The 21,595-nt window shown below is 38.2% G+C and overlaps 1 protein-coding gene across 1 annotated transcript in view; it reads left to right on the top strand.

Moving 5' to 3' along the window:
- The window catches only part of L3MBTL3 (L3MBTL histone methyl-lysine binding protein 3), an 82,796-nt gene that overhangs the window by 48,129 nt on the left and 13,072 nt on the right, over nucleotides 1-21,595 (top strand). The window contains exons 12-18 of the mRNA XM_080615766.1: nucleotides 3,569-3,645; nucleotides 5,071-5,156; nucleotides 7,491-7,601; nucleotides 9,170-9,284; nucleotides 11,641-11,743; nucleotides 18,615-18,761; nucleotides 20,792-20,956. Coding sequence (XP_080471892.1) covers nucleotides 3,569-3,645; nucleotides 5,071-5,156; nucleotides 7,491-7,601; nucleotides 9,170-9,284; nucleotides 11,641-11,743; nucleotides 18,615-18,761; nucleotides 20,792-20,956 — 804 coding nt within the window. The remainder of the gene's footprint in view (nucleotides 1-3,568; nucleotides 3,646-5,070; nucleotides 5,157-7,490; nucleotides 7,602-9,169; nucleotides 9,285-11,640; nucleotides 11,744-18,614; nucleotides 18,762-20,791; nucleotides 20,957-21,595) is intronic.

Below are 21,595 nucleotides of genomic sequence, written 5' to 3'. Positions count from 1 at the left end.
CAGGCACAGCTACAGGTTGGGCAGAGAAGAAATTCAGAGCAGCCCTGCAGAGAAGGACTTGGAGGTGTTGGTGTATGAGAAAATGAACATGAGCCGGCTTCAGTGTGTGCTCGCAGCCCAGAAAGCCAACCATATCCTGGGCTGCATCAAGAGGAGCATGACCAGCAGGTCGAAGGAGGTGATCTTGCCTCTCTACTCTTCTCTCGTGAGACCTCACTTGGAGTATTGTGTGCAGTTTTGGTGTCCTCAACATAAAAAGGACATGGAAGTGTTGGAACAAGTCCAGAGGAGGGCCACGAGGATGATCCCTGGGAAAGTGATGGAACACCTTATCCTTGATGCCATCTTAAGGCATGTCAAGGATAAGAGGGTTATGAGGGGCAGTCAACATGGCTTTACCAAGGGGAAGTCATGCTTGACCAACCTCATAGCCTTTTATGAGGAAATAACATTGTGGATGGATGATGGCAGAGCGGTGGACGTGGTCTACCTTGACTTCAGCAAAGCATTTGACACAGTCTCCCACAGCATCCTCATAGCTAAACTGAGGAAGTGTGGCCTGGATGATCAGGTAGTGAGGTGGACTGCAAACTGGCTGAAGGACAGAAGCCAGAGAGTTGTAGTCTATGGGGCAGAGTCTAGTTGGAGGCCTGTATCTAGTGGAGTGCCTCAAGGGTCAGTACTGGGACCAGTATTATTTAATTCTTCATCAATGATTTAGATGAGGGAATTGAGTGTACTGTCAGCAAGTTTGCTGATGACACTAAGCTAGGAGGAGTGGCTGACATGCCAGAAGGCTGTGCTGCCATGCAGCGAGACCTGGACAGGCTGGAGAGTTGGGCAGGGAGAAACTTGATGAAATATAACAAGGGAAAGTGTAGAGTCCTGCATCTGGGCAGGAACAACCCCAGGTTCCAGTATAGGTTGGGGAACGACCTGTTAGAGAGCAGTGTAGGGGAGAGGGACCTGGGGGTCCTAGTGGATGGCAGGATGAGCATGAGCCAACACTGTGCCCTTGTGGCCAAGAAGGCCAATGGCATCCTGGGGTGTATTAGAAGGGGGGTGGTCAGTAGGTCGAGAGAGGTCCTCCTTCCCCTCTACTCTGCCCTGGTGAGACCACATCTGGAATATTGTGTCCAGTTCTGGGCCCCTCAGTTCAAGAAGGACAGGGACCTGCTGGAGAGAGTCCAGCGCAGGGTGACAAAGATGATTAAGGGAGTGGAGCATCTCCCTTATGAGGAAAGGCTGAGGGAGCTGGGTCTCTATAGTTTGGAGAAGAGGAGACTGAGGGGTGACCTTATTAGTGTATATAAATATATAAAGGGGGAGTGTCATGAGGATGGAGCCAGGCTCTTCTCAATGGCAAACAATGATAAGACAAGGGGTAATGGGTATAAACTGGAACACAAGAGGTTCCACTTAAACTTGAGAAGAAACTTCTTAGTGAAGGTGACAGAACACTGGAACAGGCTGCCCAGGGGGGTTGTGGAGTCTCCTTCTCTGGAGACATTCAAAACCCGCCTGGACACATTCCTATTTAACCTTATCTAGGTGTTCCTGCTCTGGCAGGGGGATTGGACTAGATAATCTTTTGAGGTCCCTTCCAATCTCTAACATACTGTGATACTGTGATACTGTGGAGCACCTCCCGTGTGGAGACAGGCTGAGAAAGTTGGGGCTGTTCAGCCTGGAGAAGAGGAGGCTGCGTGGAGACCTCATAGCAGCCTTTCAGTATCTGAAGGGGGCCTACAAGGATGCTGAGGATGGACTATTCATCAGGGACTGTAGTGACAGGACAAGGGGTAATGGGTTCAAACTTAAACAGGGGAAGTTTAGATTGGATATAAGGAAGAAATTCTTTACTGTGAGGGTGGTGAGTCACTGGAATGGGTTGCCCAGGGAGGCTGTGAGTGCTCCATCCCTGGCAGTGTTCAAGGCCAGGTTGAATGAGGCCTTGGGTGTCATGGTGTAGTGTGAGGTGTCCGTGCCCATGGCAGAGGGGTTGGAACTAGATGATCTTAAGGTCCTTTCCAACCCTAACTATTCTATGATTCTATGAAGTCCATAAGGACAGATCCACATGGGGATTTCATGATTAGACATGATTTTCTAGCTAAATAGAGGTAAACGATGTGTTTGCAGTGTAGTGCAATGTTGTGCAGAGTAATGCTAGCTTTTTGTGTTGTTTTTTTTTTTTCTGACTACATAAGCACTATCTGCTTCTTTAGAAAACACTGTTAATTGTTCAGACAACTTAGAAACAATCATTAAGTATCAATGCAGGCACAGAGATGGTGCATGTTTCATAGCAGAGTCTGATGGCTTTTTACTTTTCCAGTAGATCATCTTACTTTTTGCCTCCCCTAATAATATTGAGTAATAATATAATATTTATAGTAGATACATTACCTATTCTATACAGTATATGTTATTTTGTACATAATTTATTATGCTATGAAATAATGTAACTATAATAAAATTATATGGTTCTATATATAATACTTTCATAATACTGAATGTTTAAACGGTTTTTCTCTCATCTGCTTTTATATCAATTATGATTTTGCAGTGTGTGTCTTTTTGTTTTGCATTGCTAACAGAACTTGATAGCCAGTGCTCACTGCTGCTTTCATTTAAGCATAGTGTAACAGAACCAGTGAGAGAAGTGAGAGCCATCTCTCCTTGCTTCAGACAGATGCCAGCACATGTCAAGTATAGCTCACCCTGCCTCTGTTAGTCTTCTGTGGTTCTTGTGGCATGCCACAGACAACAGCAGTCATGCAAAATTTGATGACAGAAATTGTGGTAAATTGTTAGTCCCTTGAGTAAGAGAGTTTGATCAGTTCTTTTGGAGCAGTTTGCTGTCTTGGATCACTGAACAGTTCCAGATTTTTTCAGGCAGTTTGAAGCCTAAAATGCCTTTTTTTTTTTTTTTTTTTTTTTTTTTTGGTTTTTTTTGGGGGTGACAGTGTCTCTCGGATCTACTTTGCTTATGTGCTGCTGGTGTATAATAATATGTTTACAGCTCCATTCAAGGCACTCAAGCTTTTGCAGTTTTACTCATTTACTGGCAGTGCATTGCAGTTATGCATGATTTCTAATCTGTTTCCAGGTGCAACTTGGAGCATGAATGAAGGCCTCTAAGCTTTTGGTTTAAAGTTTCAGTCCTGCCATTGCAAAACCCTATTTTTTTTTTTGATGGAATTACTGTTCTTGCAACAAGCCAACAGGCTTCTACCGTGAATCTCTGCTTGTGATTTTTTCATGTCCAGCGTTATAGCTTCTCAGTGAAGATCTACCACTGAATTAAAGCAGTTGATCTTTTTATCTTCCAGTAAGGAGTTGACTTTTTGATTTTCCAGTTAAAAAAACCCTTATGCTTGCTTAAGTGTTAACAAGTGTGTATTAAATGTGTTCTTCAGGTTATTTTTGCAGTTTAAGTGTAAGTTGAAGGTGTCATAGGTTAATTGGGTTTTGTTAAGTCTTTTTTTGTATGTCTTGATTTCTAAGCATAATAGGATATCTGAAGAACTTCATTATCCATCCCCTTTTTTCTCCCTTCCTCCAGGTGTGAGGCAGCTAGCCCACATATTCATCCTGTTGGATGGTGTAAAGAGCATAAAAGAACTCTCATCACCCCACCAGGTTTGTATCTTACTACACATCTGAAGGATTTAAAGAGGTTATAGTCAGCTAGCAGCATTAAAATTTACAATAAGCTTATTGTACCTCTCCTGAATTTTTCTTTCTGTAATTAAATATTGGTATCTGGGGAGTTGAAATTTTTTTTACAGGACATTATATATTGAAATTAGAATTACAATAGATATCAGGTGATAAGTATGCACATGTGTCCTGCCTTAGTAAAGAGACATCTATCCATAAAGATAACCCTCGGAATCTGAACAAAGTTGTATTTCTAGCTGAATGTATTCACTTATTTAAGCCTCACATTGTGAAAATGCTGATAAAACAGATTTCATGTGTATGAGATTGTTATATAAGAAAAACATCTTCATGTGAACTAAATATGCAAGATAACATACATATAATGAGAAGATTGCCTTAGGTGATCAAGGAATCAAACTTGTAAGGGCTTTTTGGAAGGAAGATAACAATGAGAGATACGATACAGAAGAATGACAGTGTATTCATTAGTATGAACTATAAGACTAGCACTGTTTTTCAGGCTGTTGTGTGTAGCTGGATGATCTAAATGCCCTGTTGCAGAAACTACCACTTGTGGTCTGAGAACTTGGAAAATTTTAATTAGCTAAAACCAATTTTGACAGAAATTCTCATAGCCAGCAATCTTGAAAAGTTGTAAGCAATCTGTCTGTCAGAAGGTTAATTACAGCTTTTATTCAGTGAAATCCCTTCTATACTAAGTCAGAATTGGTTTAGTTGTCCCCTGCATTATAAGTCATGATGTTTAAACTTGGAAGATAAACTTCCAGTGCAGAGTAAAAGCCAAGGACACTCACTGCCTTGTCTTTAAAAGCAAAGCTGTCTTTGTGTTTCTTGCATAAAGTGCTTGTAAACATGATGGTTTCTGAAAATGGCAACATGTTATTTGTTCGTGTCAGTAAATTATTATAGTAAATGACCAGGCTATTTTAATTTCTTTTTTCAATTTAGTTAAAACAAATTCACTAAAAGAATAACAAATAGTCAGGTGTGTTCCACTGTGGTAAAAAGTTATCACTGATTAGATTGTGTTACCAATAACTCATTGTTAACAAAAGACAGGATTAGGCTTATAATACTTGAATAAATTTCTTGAATTAAGTGGACAGATTTTTCCAGTCCACATTATTTATATTCTCATATCCAAAGCAATTGTGACTTTTTCTGCTAGCTGCTCAGTGTTGTGGATGAGAAGATTGTTGGGGTTTTTAACCTACATGGTGAATGTGTCAGAGACAATTTAGAATAGCCTTTCTTGTAATTATTTTATAAATGTGAAGCATAAATCAGAACAGTATTATGAAAGTGCATTCTGTAAATTAGCCATCAAGTTTGCTTTTTGCACTGCTGTGTTTAATTCTGCTCATATTTCTTCTGTGCCAGATTATCCACATGCTAAGCATTTTTCTTGGGAGAAGTATTTGGAAGAAACTAGTTCATTACCTGCACCTGCAAGGGCTTTTAAAGTGGTGAGAAAATGCTTACATTTTTTCATGTTCTTAAGTGCCTATAATTAATTAGTTTAAAATTAAAAAAATAAAAGAATACATATATGGTGTTCCTATGTTTCCAAATGTATCCAGTTAATTAGTTGCGTAATAGGTGGTTTATTTTAATGCAAGTTTGCAGTTCACTGTTGGAAATCAAATAATTGTTATAAATCACTATCACTTTATTTTAATCATTATAAATGGGATTAAATGCTACAAAATATTACTAATGAATGTAATTTGCTATGGGGAAATTACTGCCTAGTTATTAGAAATAATGAGATAGCTATGGATTCATCATAACATACTTTGAACATATGTGTTTCTATCCATATATCTTAAATGGTGCCATGAATGCAGAGAGAATGTAAAAGTAATTGTTGGAGATCAGTCCAGTTGTCCATCTAGTCCACTGTCTCTGGCTGTAGCCAAGAGAGCTTCTGAATTTAATACTCTTCAGTGGACTTTTTCATCTGCAAGCATGTGACTACGGTACATGGGCAGCATCCATAGGCACCTCCCCATTTTAATTATGGTGTCTGTGGGCAACATTCTTTTCTTTTAGCTTTGTACTTACTGGTTTCTTCCAGTGACACTCATCTTTCTTGAGCTCCTAGGATTTCAGTGAGCAAAGTGCACTGGTCAGTAATGCAGAAAGAATTGCTGTTAAGAGCCTGCCCCTTATCTCACAGCTCACTCAAGCTGGCTTGCCTTCTCATCTTTTCAGATTAATGTCACTAATTCTGAATAATGCTTTGCTAAGAGCTGTATTAACAAAAGCAGAATAAATGTAGACGTTATAGCAGTTCCTGGGATCAGCAGACCACTAGAGTTTATTACTGACCTGCAGTTTATCACCCCAAAATGCATCTGGCTAATAACATGTCTCAATCTTGTATTCTCAGCAAGAATAGTCAGAGCAAGGATTAGGAAGGTATTTGGTTATATCTGAGAGGCAAAGCAGTGAAGGGCTGTGACCTTGACTACATCAAGCTAAAAGCAAATGTTTCCTTTTCCTCTTTGAGCATCCATGTTTTGATTTCTCCCCCTGGGTTCAGGAACAGACCAGCTGCTCTGCAGCGTTCAGCAGTGCGAATGCCCCACTAGTGACCCACAGGGTCCTTCAGGTAGCAAGATCCATCTGGCTGTGTCTGCTCTGAGGAGCTGAACAGGACATGCCACAGGCGTGCAGCCATTGACAGCATTAAACCGGGAAAATGCTAGTTGACCTGGCTCAGCACTGTTCCAGAAAGCATATGAGCAGAGAGCATCTGCGGATGGTATAGGTCCCAAAAGGTAGCTTAGGCAAGGCTATCTGGCTTTGAGGATGGAGGGGAGCAAGAGCATGACTGAAGGGGGGTTGGCTGTGCTCTGTGTTTTGGTTTCACAGCTGAAAAAAATAACTTCCCTGCTTTCTCTACTAATATTATGGTAAGCATATTAATGAGTTGTTTTAAACAGCAAGAAAGCAGGTTTCATGGGAATACATTGCTGATTGTATTGGAGTTTTATTGAAGTCATCCTGAGATAGTCACAGTGTTTTATATTGTACTATGGAAGTAAAGAGGGTTAAGCTGCTGCTGAGGAAAAAGTACCAATGTTCTCAGAAGTCTTAGAGGGACAGATATACTATTTTCCTAGAAATCTAGAATAAAAAATATAACTGTCTTGTTCATATGTTCCTTTAAAATGGCAATATTTTTTTATTAGATTTCATAGCTAAGTGGCAAAGAAAAAATTTAATACTCCTAACAAAGATACTTTTTTGCCAAAATAGTATTATGAAACAGGTATTTGGTCCTGTTTGTTCTGAGTATTTACTCTCATGCCATGTATTAGTTATGCTTTCAGTAGGAGACTGAAAAGGAAAGTTTGATTCACAAAGTGAAAACACATATTAAAAACCATGAATATGTTTCCTGTAGACAGTTTCATAGACATTTCAGGCTGCTGGTATGTAATAATTAATTCAGTACTGCTTTGAAACTGTTGGCCAAGATCTCTGAGAAAAATATTTTAGAGAATTTAAGAAAAAAACCCAACTGATTCGGAATAAAAATCCTCACTTACTTCTTTGCATGGCTTGAATCCAGTTCGTTCCAGGAGAACCTGGAATCCCAAAGTAGTTACTTTATTTCTCTACTTTAATAACGCTGGTTTGAATGATGCCTTTATGCTTGGATTTGTTTAAGGAGAAGGGCAGATTTGAGAAAATTAAGGCAAAAAGTTTTCTATAGATTTTATAGACTTTACAGTTGTGCAAGATTTTTGAGGTTTTTTTCTGTTTCACATAATACTGTTCTTCTTGCCTAGAAACCTTCTCATGGCTTTCAGAAAAACATGAAACTTGAAGTGGTTGACAAGAGAAATCCAGTATTTATCAGAGTAGCAACCATTGTAGATACTGATGACTATAGAATAAAAGTAAGTTTCTTTGTCTTACTGTAATATCCTGCTTGAGTGACTGATGGGTACTCTGTAAAACCAAAACACTGTAGTTGTAAAACTAAGCACAGGAAGAAATAAGTCACATTGCTGTGTCCTGATAAGCTTTTGCTTATCCTTTTCACTGATTTATATGTGCATAATTCCTTTGGAAGGGGTTGTTTTATTGTCCTTTTAGTTACATTTGCTGACATAGGTAGTTAGAGAGCATAGTTGAATATATTGGGAAATTGCTTTGAGAATAGTTGATATAAGACAGTTGTCTATTCTATCAAGAAATGATACGATTTAACAACAAGTGTCAAAGGCCTGCTGTGATTTTAGGGCCCATAAAATATTTGGCCTAGGTTAATTGAATCTGTTTCTATAAACTTCCAGGTAGGAGAGAGATGTAAGTGAAATATGAAAAAATAACCCTGATCTCTAGTGCCTTGTCAGTGACTTTTGCAATTCTGAAGTTTATAATGATTGTGGACTTTAGATTGGATTAATCTCAGATAATGTATTTCTAAGAAATGGCAGTTTTACAGAAGTTGTATATTTGAATTCTTTTTCTTTTGTTGTACAAAACCAGTTTACACTTGAAAACCCTTGGCTGTTAAAAGGCCTAGAATATTCTGGTTATCCAGTTAGATGGATATGAATGATATTTTTGTTTGTGGTTTGTAAAGATTTATTAGGCATACCTGGTATTTCAAGCAGGAAATGCACCTGACATTTCATTTTGAATCTGAATTAACTGGAGGTAGGAAGCCATGAGAACTAATATCTTCATACCTACACATTTTCTATCTAAACTTTAGTTATTAATGAAAAAAAAAAAAAAAAAGCCACAAACAAACAAAAAACCACCAAAACCTCTTCAGTCTTATTTATTAAAATTACAGGATTTGTAGCTTCTAGGGTGGTAATTTGACTGCAGCATATGTTGATAAAGTTCTATTTGTATGTATCTGTGTGTACATGCATCCATACATGTGCACATGAGAGATCTGAGCTAGTTACTAGTGCAAAGCTCAAGTAAAATTTGAGGTTATTTAGTTTTCACTTGAAAAAAAACACATGTATAGCCCATATTGGTGGTTTTATGGGAAGGCACATACTTCATTTTCTCTTCAGTTTCAAGTCCTTACCCTTTATAGTCTGATTGTAGTAAATCATTAGAGTGTATTAGGGTTTGCTGTTCTGCTATTCTTAAATCCTGTTCAGGAGTTGAAATAATGTTTGGATTTTGCAGGCTTTTTGAGAGACAAAAAAAGGCAGAAACTCACGTTTAACTGAAATATTAATGGGATAGCTAAACTTGTCCTGCTCTATTCCTGGGCTTTGAGACTGGCTATCCAAGACTTAGTAAACAGTCAATGACACCTCTTGCCTTCTTAATGAGAGTATGCATGGGTCCATAATTCAATGTACATGTATTTTCTGTGTAACTTTGATAGTTCTCTTAAAGTGACTTTTCTAATGGACATGTAATTTTTAGAGATTACTTAGGGAAACTGATTTTATAGAGAAATTTTTTAATCTTGTTCTCCTTTTGATTTTAGGTGCATTTTGATGGCTGGGATAGCATATATGATTATTGGACTGATGTAGATAGCCCTGACATCCATCCTGCAGGCTGGTGTACAAAAACTGGGCATCCTCTTCAGCCCCCACTTAGTAAGAGAAATCACATTATAATGTAATGATGTTAAAAGGCACGTGTACTGTGCTATCTTTTTTGCTGCCAGTGCCATCCAAGGAAGAGGAGCAGCTAGGATATGCAAAATAATGTAAATGTGACATTTAGTGCAAAATTCAACCGTCGGTAATTAATCACTTTTTAGTAGATTGCTTTATTGACCCTTACTGTAATGGAAATACAGTGTTCCTCTGTATGCATAAGAACCACAGTCAAAACCTGAAGTAATGATACAGATCTCTTGAAGCCACTGATAAGACTGCCCTGGCACTCAGTAGAGACGATTAACTCTTAAAATCTTCTGTCCACAGCCTCTTGAAGGTTAGTGTGCTTTTATCTCAGAATAGTTCAGACATCACTGAGAAGGCACTCCTTTCAAATGCTGTTGCAAATCCTTAAAACCAGCTAAATTCTTTTTTTTCTGCAGCTGAGCAAAGAGAGGTTAATGGTGCCCACACTGAAAATAAGTTAAACAGAACCATGGTGTAAATAATAATACTGTACTTACCAGCTTGCCCTTTCTGGGAATTTTGCTTTACTCATTGAAGTGGGCGGTCTGTTATAAGTGAGACTGAAAGTTGCAGGGAGAAGGGACTTTTGTGGTATGCACCTGTCTATGCCACTGTGTTTCTGGATGATGGTGGTGAAATCACTTTAGCCAAACTTTTAGCTGAGTGCTCTTCTCTGGGATCATTTTATATTGTGACTCTGAGGTGTGCACGACTATGAGTGTTCACAGCTGTAATTGAGATTAGAGAAAGCTGCACTTGGAAAATAAGAAATGCTGAGCAATGCCAAGTACTCTGAAAAAGTGAAATGTAAAATAACTGGGATAAGGCACACACAGATTGTGTGAACATGATACCTGAAAGTCTCGGTACCTCAATTCAGCATCTGTAAAATGTCAAGCAGAAATGTTTCCTATCAAGAGCGTGATCAGAGTATATTCATTAGTTTTCTGAGCACTCCAGTGGTACAGTGATGACTGCATGTTAGGAAGTTAATCATTCTGCCTTCAAAGCAGAGTTTGAATAGGGTGACGTGACTGCCAAAGCACAAAATGAATAATGAGGAGAAGATAGAATGCTGCTTGTCTGCTTCTTAATCTGAGATGTGCATCTTACATACTGAATGAAGGAACAGTCCAGTGGGAGAGGTGGTCTGTGGCAACATACATAAAAATCTGATCGGATGGCAAAAGAGCAGAATAAGGTTGTGACATTTCTGCTACCTGAGATTGCAAAGAAAAAAGATTCTTAGCCTAGGTGTCTTCATTTTCTTGGAGACATTAAAAGAAACAAAACACAGATACCCATCACATAAAACATGTCACCTCCTCTAGGTGGTAGCATAGGAGGCACTGTTCTCTCATGCAGTACACCATTTTAAATTCCATAGAATTCTTTGGACTTCAGCATAGTCACAGTGTTGTAACATTAGCATAGTTGGAAGATTTGTTAAAAAATGCTTTTGGACTGACCTAGTTTTGTCCTAACATATTGACTCTCTGTCTTTCATTATCCATCTGTGAGCAAGAATCTTATCTTTCATCTAGGAAAATTTATTAAATAGACCTTTGTATTTAGTATTGTAACTGTAAGGGGAGATACAAGTTCATACCATTTGCAAGTAAAACCAGTATTAGAAAGATAGTGCATGTTTGCAGATCTGCAGCAGGCATTCTCAGTTTCATGTACTGGAGTAAGTCTGTGTCTCATTTGCTATGAAACTGTGGGTTATATACTATGTTAATTGGAGTGTCAAAGCCTGTTTTGACAGCTGTGTGCTTTAATGTTTCTGCAGGCATCATTGTTTCAGGTTGATGAAAATCAGATAAACACATAAATTCAGATAAGTAATAATGAGATTAATAAATCTCCTGATGGCTTGTTCTTTTTAGTAGTATTTTCAGCCTTTGTTTTCATGTCTTGTTCCATGGGAAATTTGAGCTAAAGATGGAGGTCAGTACCCACTGCAAACAGATCCCTGTCTTTGGGAGCATCAGGGTAACTTTGTCAGTGCTCTTGCAAAACATCCAGCTTCCAGCTACATGTAGTTAATAGGAGAGGAACTTGAAGTCATATAGTTCCTCCTCTCCTGTAGAGATGTACTCACATCTGTACAGAATAGATTTTTTTCTCCTGTGGTTTAAGTTGTTTGAATGTCCATCATGCTTTTGCAGAATGCTTTTTAAAAGTACTTTAGAATTAGGTTTTGTTTACTTACTCATTCTTCATGTTTACTATGATAGTCTGGTATTCCTGTGTATTTGTATAACTTTTAAAGATTAGATACTTTTTTTTAAACTCTCACATGATTTCCCCTGACATGCAGCTCCCTTGGAATTGGTGGAAGCTTTAGAGCATGGAGGGTGTCCCACAGCAGGATGTAAAGGAGTTGGACACATTAAAAGAGCAAGACATATTGGCCATCATAGGTATGTGCTGTGAAACTGTAATTTTATTCTTTCAACTGAGTGATGTCTGCACATTTATTTATTTTTTTAATTTGTTCACAAGAAAACAGATACAAGCTGGAATAAAACAGGGAATATTGTAAACCTAAAGATACAGTGATTTCAGTTGCCATGGTGAGCATGCTGAAATAAACATTAGCAATCTGTAACTTCATTTCACCAGTGTGTGCCAAGATCAGATTTGTTGAACATCATTGTCACAATTTGTAGTTAGTCTCTATGTTGTTCTGATGAGGATTCCTCGGCTTGCTATTCAGATTGCAAAATGTTATTAACAGATATGTATAAAGCAATAACTCTTGAACCTTTCGAAATATGAGGCCACTAATTTTAATATAGCTTGGATGTCTTTGTTCTGCTTGGTTAATAGAGGTAAGAATTTGTTTGTTCGCTTGGAAAGATGCTAGAAAGAAAGTTCAGGTCGACATATTCCCAAGTGATAGCCTGAGCAATTTACTGTTTGCACATAGTGTTTCTAAGGATGCTTTTGTTATAAACCTCTGAAAATATAATACAGAAATGTGGACATCCCAAGCTGTCCTAGAGAAGAGTTGACACAGAGAGAGCAGTAGCACGGGAGAATGGAGTGGGGGACAGAGAGACAATGTCAAGAGTAAATGGGAAACATTTGCTGAATCAGAATTTTATTATTTTTAAAATATTTGCAGTGTGAGGTGAATCCTGAATTTCAGTAAGGGATATACAATTAAAGTCACATGTTGAGAATCAGTTATCATATATGTCATCGTATTACCTTTTTGCAAATTAGGGCTTCCAGAAGCTTTCTCAGTTTTTTTCCATTACACAGTCATACAATCCTTGAATGTCTCATCGCTTAGTGCTTTCTGCTTTTATATATGGTTAGGGAATTGCTCTTCGGCTGTTTGTCTATTCATGGTTTTTAAGGTTATTATTAAACTGCCATGATCCAAGAGTTAGTTCTGCAAGCTCTTCATGTTCTTGATGAGAGAATTATGTCCTGTGGACTTGAATTATGCTATGAGGTTTTGATGGTATATCAGCATTGGTTAAAGTCCTGACTCATCCCTAACAAAGATACCTGCCAGCAAAGCTCACTGTGTTGTTACATGTTTAGTGTAAAAAAGGCATCTTTTGCAGAAAGGTTTTTCCTGTCTACAGCAGAGGCATTGTCCTTGTGCTGTTAGGAGGCAGAACTCCTGATGCTAGTATAAGCTTTATCTCCAGGAAGATATGTGTAGGTTAGTGCCAGTGACAAAGCTTGTTGCAGCATGAACTGTGGTGGATTGTTATGACACAGTATGCTGCATTGCTGTCTTTTAGATTATTCTCATGCTTTTCCTTTTGTCTTTTTCTGACTATGTTCTTTTTACTTTGGTTTATTTTTTGCAGTTTTTCCACCTTCCCTTTTGAGAAGGTTTGTTGCACTCAATCAGTAGGATAACTCCTTAAACAGTCAAGTTAGTACTTAAGACATTACCATTGAATCAGAATCATTGACTGGTTAGGGTAGAAAGGAACCTGCAGTTTCAACCCGCTGTCATGTGCACGGACACTTTCCGTTAGACCAGGTTGCTCAAGGCCTTGTCCACTTGGCCTTGAACACTTCCATCCTCCAGTTAACATATGGTAACCTACTGCATTCATTTTCTTAGTCCACTGAAAATATGAAGAAAACTAGACTTGCCTAAAATGCTTCCTGGCTGCTTAGCTGAAATCCATTTTGTTTCCTATTCCAGTAGACTAAGTCTTACCTAATTTATTAACGCACCTGATCTGTAAGGCAATAAATTCCAATTCCTTACTGTGTACTATCTCAGTTACTTAGAATCAGGTGAACATACCAATTCTTAGTCCAAGGCTAAAACTAAAAAAAAAAAAAAAAAAAAAAAGCTAGTGTGTCAGAGAAGATGGTAATTTAAAATGCTAAGTAGTTCTGAAATAATTTTGAGAGCGTGTTCCTTAGGAAACAGATGAAAGCCTTGGTGATTATGTAGGGGTTAAAGCATTTACTTTTTCAGAAAATTTATATTAATAAGGACTTAGTATCTATCTCCAGTTGATCTAGAGTTTTATGCTGCACAGTTGAAACTGAGACTGATATGCAGGTTGGTAGCATTATGCATGTCATCCTCATGTTTATCATTGTGAATTTTATGTTCTCTGATGTTTAATGCATGCAATAATTTTCAAGTTCAAGCAGTAATGCAAAGTGGTCAGTTGTAAGCAGGCCATTAGTGTTTTGGGTAAGCTGTCTATGAATAAAGATTTTTACCAGAAACGTGACATGTGTTGTGTGTAAGTTGAGATGAACTGAATGTGTCATGGTGGCTAATGTGTTGTAAGAGAACAATGCAAAAATGTGGGAAGCCTCAGCTCAGCAGGATGTCGCATCTATTCATTCAGTGACTGTTCAAATCACTCTTGTCTGATTTTGATGCCAGTCTCAAATTTCATTTTATCTTTTATGTAAGGTCATTTGGCCACAATGAAATCTCTTATAAGCTACTCTTGAGTCTACTTTAGACTGTTGAATGAAACAGCTTTCTTCTGAAAAAGAATGCTTTGATGAAGTTGTAAATTGTGAGAGCATTTGTATTGCTTATTTCCAGACTAGTTAAAAATATTTTCATGAAGTCAACTGAAGTGATCACTTGACAAAAATCCAACAGGAAAAAAAAATACATCCCCCAGATGTTGTCAGGATCTTTTTTGCTGCAGGTTTCTTGCTAATCACATATCACTATCAGCAGATGCAGTCATTTCAACATAACGCTGCTCTAGATAACGTCTAATTCATTAATTAAACCAATGTATGAGTTTCACCCATCAAGGAAGACAGTTTGAGCAAATCTGAGTGAATTTTCCTGCAACTGCCATACAGCCGCATCCCTTGGCAGTGCTTGGCAAAAGCCTGCACCTGAATGGTAATGCGGACCTGGAGTTGATAACATTTCCAGCCAGTACAGCTAAACCTGTCCATGGCTTTACACAGGTTGCAAAATATTCCAAGCAGTCATAAAGACTACAAATCTATATTAAAAAAATACTTTCATATAAACATTCTTTTATCAAAGAAAGTGCCACCTCACTGTTCTTCTTCAGGTTATGAGAGAATCCTGGCTAATATTCCCTTTTGATGTTAGGTGTACCTGAGGCTGAGTAATTCAGTTTGACTCTGTGCTTCAGAAACTTTGCATACTACTAGAAAATAGGAGCGTTTCCAGATGTCTGGAGAAGACTAAGGTCCATGCCCATCTATCAGCAGCCCAATTTTACCCTACTACCCTTGAAATTTAGTGAAAAAAGATCTGTGTGTAACCCTACCTAGAGGTAGATTTTGAGAGTAATGGAAGAGCAGTTGCAAAATAACCGCAAACAGGGTATGCTACCTCAATGCTTAGGTTCTGGAAAGGGATGATTACATAAAACCTCTGTTGACTGGAAAAACCCAGACCTGGGATCCTGAGAATTCTTTGAATGGTATAATGATTTAATAAAAACAAAAGCTTATTTTAATGCTCAGTTTGTACCCAGCCTATGTGGGACTCTGGAAACAGTGGCTTCATTTCATCAGAAAACTGTTACGGACATGTGTGTTGCCAGACACTCTAATGCCATTTCAGTATGATGCAAAGTGTATTGCAGACAGCTAATTGCTGTGCAGTCTTGATCCCTCACCATTCTGAAGTGGCTGATTACTCTCCTGTGCAGGGGGGTCAGGTGGTATTAATGTGGATGTTTTGTTTACTGAAGCCTACTGAAGCAGCTCAGATGATAATTGAGATCATCGTATTGGACTGGTTTCAAAGCTGTGGAGCAGTGCTGAGGGTGTACAGCCCTGTCAGATGTATAGCAGAGGTTTCAAATTGAGTAACTGCTGCTGCTTCTGCTGCTTGCTATTCTCCCTGTGCCTCTGGCAGACCTTGGTACCGCCAAGTCAAGGACATCCGACCATTTTGGAAACTGCCTTCTGAACTTCTGCTGTTTTGCAGATAGTTTGCTAAGGAGAAATATAAGCAGAAATGCAGGTTTAAGTTGACAGAAGAGCTAAAATTCCTAATTCAGTGTTAATTAACCTGAGCCTTGAGACAAGTCCTTAAAACTTACAGTCCTGTATAAATCAAATACGTTATGTAGGAATAACAAGATTAATCTTATATTCTTTGTAGCAGACAAGTTAAACTGAACTGAAGGCTGGAGGCATTGAGATTCAGGAGGATTTATTGATTGATCCAAAGTCATGTAACTCATACACACACTCATTCATGCTGTGCTTTGCTGAAACAAAGCCAACAGTGGAAACCATACGGGTTCTTTTTTTAAAAAAGAAAAAATCATACAGCAACTCAATTAATTAGAAAGAAAACCTCATCAGAATCTAGCATTCCAAAGCAATATTGTAACTATTGTTGACTGAAATTGTCATTCAGTTTCTTTTTTTCCAGAAAATACTGAAGGAAATGGCAGTGTAAAAGCAGGCAAGTTCTACGAGTGAAGGACTGAATTTTGAGGCCTTTTTTTTTTTTTTAATTTAAAACATGTTAGTGGTGTTCGTGAACAGAAGACCTGCTGGAGACGAAATTGCATTGTCAGATTTCATTGTGATGTATGGCTTGTTTAATACTATGCAGCTGAAGTTAAATAGCACTGTGGTAGTGTTTAGTGTTTCTTTGAGGCAACCCTCTAACTGCTTAAAAACACAAAGCCTCAAAATACCCCTGTAAGCATAGGAAGCCAAAAGAAGATTACATGTTTTGCCTCATAGCAGTAACAGAACTGAGATTAACCAATATATTCCTGAGTTTCTGATAACTGTATTTCATCACAGTGGTATGAGTTTGACACAGCAAGAATTTGCCACTAGCTTTGGCTCCTTAAAACCTTTTTCTGAATAGAAGCCTGTATCTTTCATCTTGTAGTTCATTTGAAAGGGAAAAACACATCATTTTGATAGATGCAGCAGTATAAAGAATTGAAAACACAAAACAATTTCACTTCTTTCCTGCTGTTCCTGTTTTCTTCCCCATATTTCTGTTAATGGGCTTTTTTTGTTCTTTTAAGACATCTGGCAGAGTCTAGCCTTATGACAGACAAAACCAGTAGGTTGAAAAATAAATGCAAGTAGAGGCATATAAATAAAATGTCAAATGCTGCTTAAGGTAATGCCCAGAGTTTGTTTTTTTTATTATTATTATTTGTATATTCTGTTCCATGTCTGTAAAACAATTGTGTTAACAAAAGAGTACCTAATGTAAACTGCAGTGCTTTGGTGTCCAGCTACCCATTTGGCTATATCTTATTTGGCTGTGTAACTCCTGGTATGAAGGTTCTTACAGCAAAAACTTCAGTGCCTGTACCTCAGAGGAGGTGCTGGGGACTAACACCTGTAGTAGCCTTAAGGAATTTTTTCCTTTTTTGCTAGTAGTGAGAGAAATGTAAATTTCCACCAACATTTTTATGGTGGTTAGACCAAAATTAGACGACCAGTATTGATTCAACCTTGTAATAGGAGTTGATTCATACGCACTCTGAATCCAAAGCTTCATCAGTAAGGGAAACTGAGAATGTGCAGCATATTTTTATAAGACTTTCTTTTTTTTTTTTTTTAGATGCTGTGCTTTATAAAACATGAGTATAAAAGCTGTTGGTTTTCTATTTGTTTTTTGTAAATTGGAGATGGCAGGGCATATGGCTGGCTAGGTAGACTTGTTTGTATTAGTTCTGTTTGGCAATCATGCATGTAACAATCAGTGAAACAAATAAAATATGGCTGTTTGTGGAAAGGCAGGTAGTTACATTCTTAAGTAGAAAATAAGCAATATCCTAGGACATGCTTTTGTTGTTTGTTTTCTTTGTTTGGTTGTTTGTTTATTTTACTATTGTGATAATACAGGTAAGTAGGAAAGCATGGTGTTAGATTATAGTTCGTGTCATACCTCATGAGCCACGTACTAAACAGAGCATCGTGTTTAGTACAGCCTCTCCTGTATCTTAAACAGAGATCTGAAAACTTGAGCATGCTGTTATTCACTGTTGTGGCACATATACCCCTTTCAGAATTTAGGCTATTATCTTTGAAGAGAGAGTAGGTAGCCTAACTCATCGGTTGAGCACTCCATTCTTCTAAAGAAAAGGTCCTAGTTTAGCCCATGTGTTTTATTTTTCTGTTCTTCCCTTTCCTACCTTTTGTGCAAATGCAGGTTTTCTGACTTTAGGAGGTACAACACATTTACAAGTCATTACATCAATGCACAGTGTCAAATTTTCTCTTTCCCTAGCTGGAGTGCAGTGAAATAGGGAGTACCGAACGATAAGAAAGAGTGTGAAAATAACAGTGTCTTTTAATGGAATATCACAAAATGGCATTTGCAAAGATGGGGCATTCACTGCAGTAAGAGGATGTGCACCATTCCTCATGCTGTGCCCTTGCAGTACAGCTGCTTTGTGGACATGCAGAATAGAAATACCCTCCTCCACAGCAAAAGTAACCATGGGAATATGACTTTATTTGGAGAGAGGTGGGTATAGTCAAAGGCAACCTGTATTTTATATCTATAATGCTAGTAAAGGTATGAAGAAGCAGGCTAAACATTCATCACTTTTCCAGATTGTATGCTGTAATACAAGTTAATCCAATTTGACTTATAAGTTGCTGTTAAAAGGAAAGGTGAAAAATTTTCAGGTTGAGGTTTATTAACATTTTTAAGTATGACTACTTACTGCTTTTTTTCCCTCAATCTTCTTTATATTAATTGATTGCAACTGCTTCTAGAAAACTGGTCTCTGATGTTATTTCATTTGAAATGAGTGAACTGACAATAAGGAGGCATTTCTCTTCTTAAACTTCTAGTGCAGTCAGCTGCCCATATTCAGAGATGAATTTGAACAAAGAAAGCCTCTTACCTGATCGGTTGAGTGGGGAGATGCCTGCAGCCAGTCCTGTCCCCAGAAACAGAAAAGTGGAAGCAAGTGAAAGATCCACCTCTCCTGTAATCAAGTAATTACCACTGAAGCGATGTCTGTGACTAAAACAGTACTTTATTTCAGTGTTCTGTAATGTAATTTGTGGTTCTGTAACGGCTAAATGGTTTCAGAAAGGCCTGCTTATTTATCTGCATACGGTTTCATCAGTGCTTATCAAAAAGATCGCCAAGCTGTCAAAGACTGGCACTGATTTTACTGTGTATGATTTGACAAGTATTCGATTTCATCCTCAGTGTAACTATCTAGACTACTAAGTGCTTGATTGGAATTTAAAATAGAGTGTTTGTCAGTTGGTTTCACTTAAGAAAATTATTTATTTGGATTTCTTTTGCTTCCTGGGGTGGACTTATTGACATGACTGTAAATTAATGTTGCACTTTGAAGAATACCCACTATAAATTATGTCATTATTGTGGGAGTGGGGAATCAAATTACTGGGAGTGAGTTTTGCAAGAACAGTATTAAATTCTGTACCTGAAGCTTTTAGGAAGAGCACTGGGAAAAAAACAAAGGCATCTGATATCAAGATAATGATTTTCAGATTATCATTTTCTATCAGAAATTATGGACACTGACTCCTGTGCTTATTTTGGGCTGTGGGGATGCATAGTGAATTTAAGAAGGAAAGGAAAAGAAGAGAGTCTCTCCATTCTTTTCAAGTGCTATGTTAATGTAAATGTGCAAATGTGAATGTTTGTAGTGAAGATTTCTAGTTCCCATTGTAATGACCACATATTGTTGGTCGAAGTGAAAATGAACATGAGCCAGCTTCAGTGTGTGCTCACAGCCCAGAAAGCCAACCGAATCCTGGGCTGCATCAAGAGGAGCGTGACCAGCAGGTCGAAGGAGGTGATCCTGCCCCTCTACTCTGCTCTCCTGAGACCTCACTTGGAGTATTGTGTGCAGTTCTGGTGTCCTCAACATAAAAAGGACATGGAACTGTTGGAGCAAGTCCAGAGGAGGGCCACGAGGATGATCAGGGGACTGGAGCACCTCCCTTATGAAGATAGGCTGAGAAAGCTGGGGCTGTTCAGCCTGGAGAAGAGAAGGCTGCGTGGAGACCTCATAGCAGCCTTCCAGTATCTGAAGGGGGCCTACAAGGATGCTGGAGAGGAACTCTCCATTGGGGGCTGTAGTGATAGGACAAGGGGTAATGGGTTCAAACTGAAACAGGGGAAGTTTAGATTGGATCTAAGGAAGAAATTCTTTACTGAGAGGGTGGTGAGGCACTGGAATGGGTTGCCCAGGGAGGTTGTGAATGCTCCATCCTTGGCGGTGTTCAAGGGCAGGTTGGATGAGGCCTTGGGTGACATGGTTTAGTGTGAGGTGTCCCTGCCCATGGCAGGGGTGTTGGAGCTAGATGATCTTAAGGTCCTTTTCAACCCTAACTTGTCTATGATTCTATGATTTTCAACAGATGGTAATTTACATTACATTCTTGGACACAGGTTCAGCTTTGTGCTTTAAAAATCAAAATATTCATCTGTCACAGTGCTGCCTGGTTTGATTGTTCTTACAAATGTAGGGTTGTAGAAATCTGAAGTGACTTAATTGCCCTCTGACAGGTAGCCCAGGTACCTTCCCGGTGAAGCCAGTAACAGTGAGAAGTGCTATGTGGCAGGGACTGTGTCAAGTGCTATTTTTTTCATTGCCCCAAGTAAGAGACTACATAAAATTTTGTCAGTGTTGTGGCTGCACTTTTGTATATCAAGGAAGGGAGAGAATGGATAGATGAAAATGATCCGTTGGAGTTGTCTTGTGTTACAAATATTTGAAGTGGATAGCTTATTATCAAAAATAACATTAGGCAAATTCTGTTCCTGTTGATTTGCCTACATGTATTACCTTTGATTTCATAGAGAAGAGTTCTGTGTTGTGATTTCTGTTGGTGGCAGATGAAGAACTTCTGTGTATTTCTTAAAACAAATGAACAAAACTCTTTTATGTTGATTACATGAATGATTCTTTACCCATAGAGAAAGTAAGGTGAACAACAACTCAACTGCTGGAGTTTTAAACATTTTGTTAATTTGTTTCAAACAGTGACAGAAAATGCCCCAGCCCTGGTCACATAGGTATGAAATCTTCAGCTCCCAATCGATCATCTGGAAAAACTGTACCAGAAACAACTAAGCAGGAAGAAGCAGAAAGTAAATCTCCTTGCAAGAAGTCCCTGCTATGTGATGCGAAAGAAAAGAAGGCACCTGGGTAATTGTTGGTTCCTTTCAAAGTATGGGTTGTTTTGAGTCAGTCAGTTTAAAATGCAGTTTACCGGGCAATGCAATACAGTGATTTGTCCGTGGGACTCTTGGAAGCAGTGGGGAAGGAGATTTAAGTTCTTCAGCTGTCTTTATATTAGAAATAAGGGGGGAGTGTCACAATGTATTTAAGAAATAAGAAATGCGTATCAGAGAGGAGAGAAAAAATACTGCAAGGCAGAAAAAGTGTTGGAAGTTGAGATCCTTCTTCCTTACCTTTCCGAAATGTTATTGTATATGTACAAATATGTACATATATTTAAAAATGAAAAGTAATTCCTTAACTCTCAGGATTTGGAGTGTCTTTTTGACAGAAAATGACATGAGATAAGTTTCCAAGCTTGCACTGAAAAATAATATTTATGGTATAAGAAGGCTATCTTTGAAACTAGAAAGATGCAATTCAGTGTTTTCATGGGGATATGTGAGGCATTAGGATTCTCTGTTTTTAATTAGTTACAGGATCAGTGGATTATTTTATTGGCTTTTTTATACAGAGATAGAAGACTCTGGATGAGGAAGTGTCATTTGTTACATATTTATGTGAGCCACATTATCATGCATTCATAATATATGAACTGTAATTTTT

Source organism: Psittacula echo (genome assembly GCF_963264785.1).
Source record: "Psittacula echo genome assembly, chromosome: 4".
NCBI lineage: Eukaryota > Metazoa > Chordata > Aves > Psittaciformes > Psittacidae > Psittacula > Psittacula echo.
Note: the sequence above shows the minus strand (reverse complement) of the source record. Positions and strands in the feature narration are given on the sequence as shown.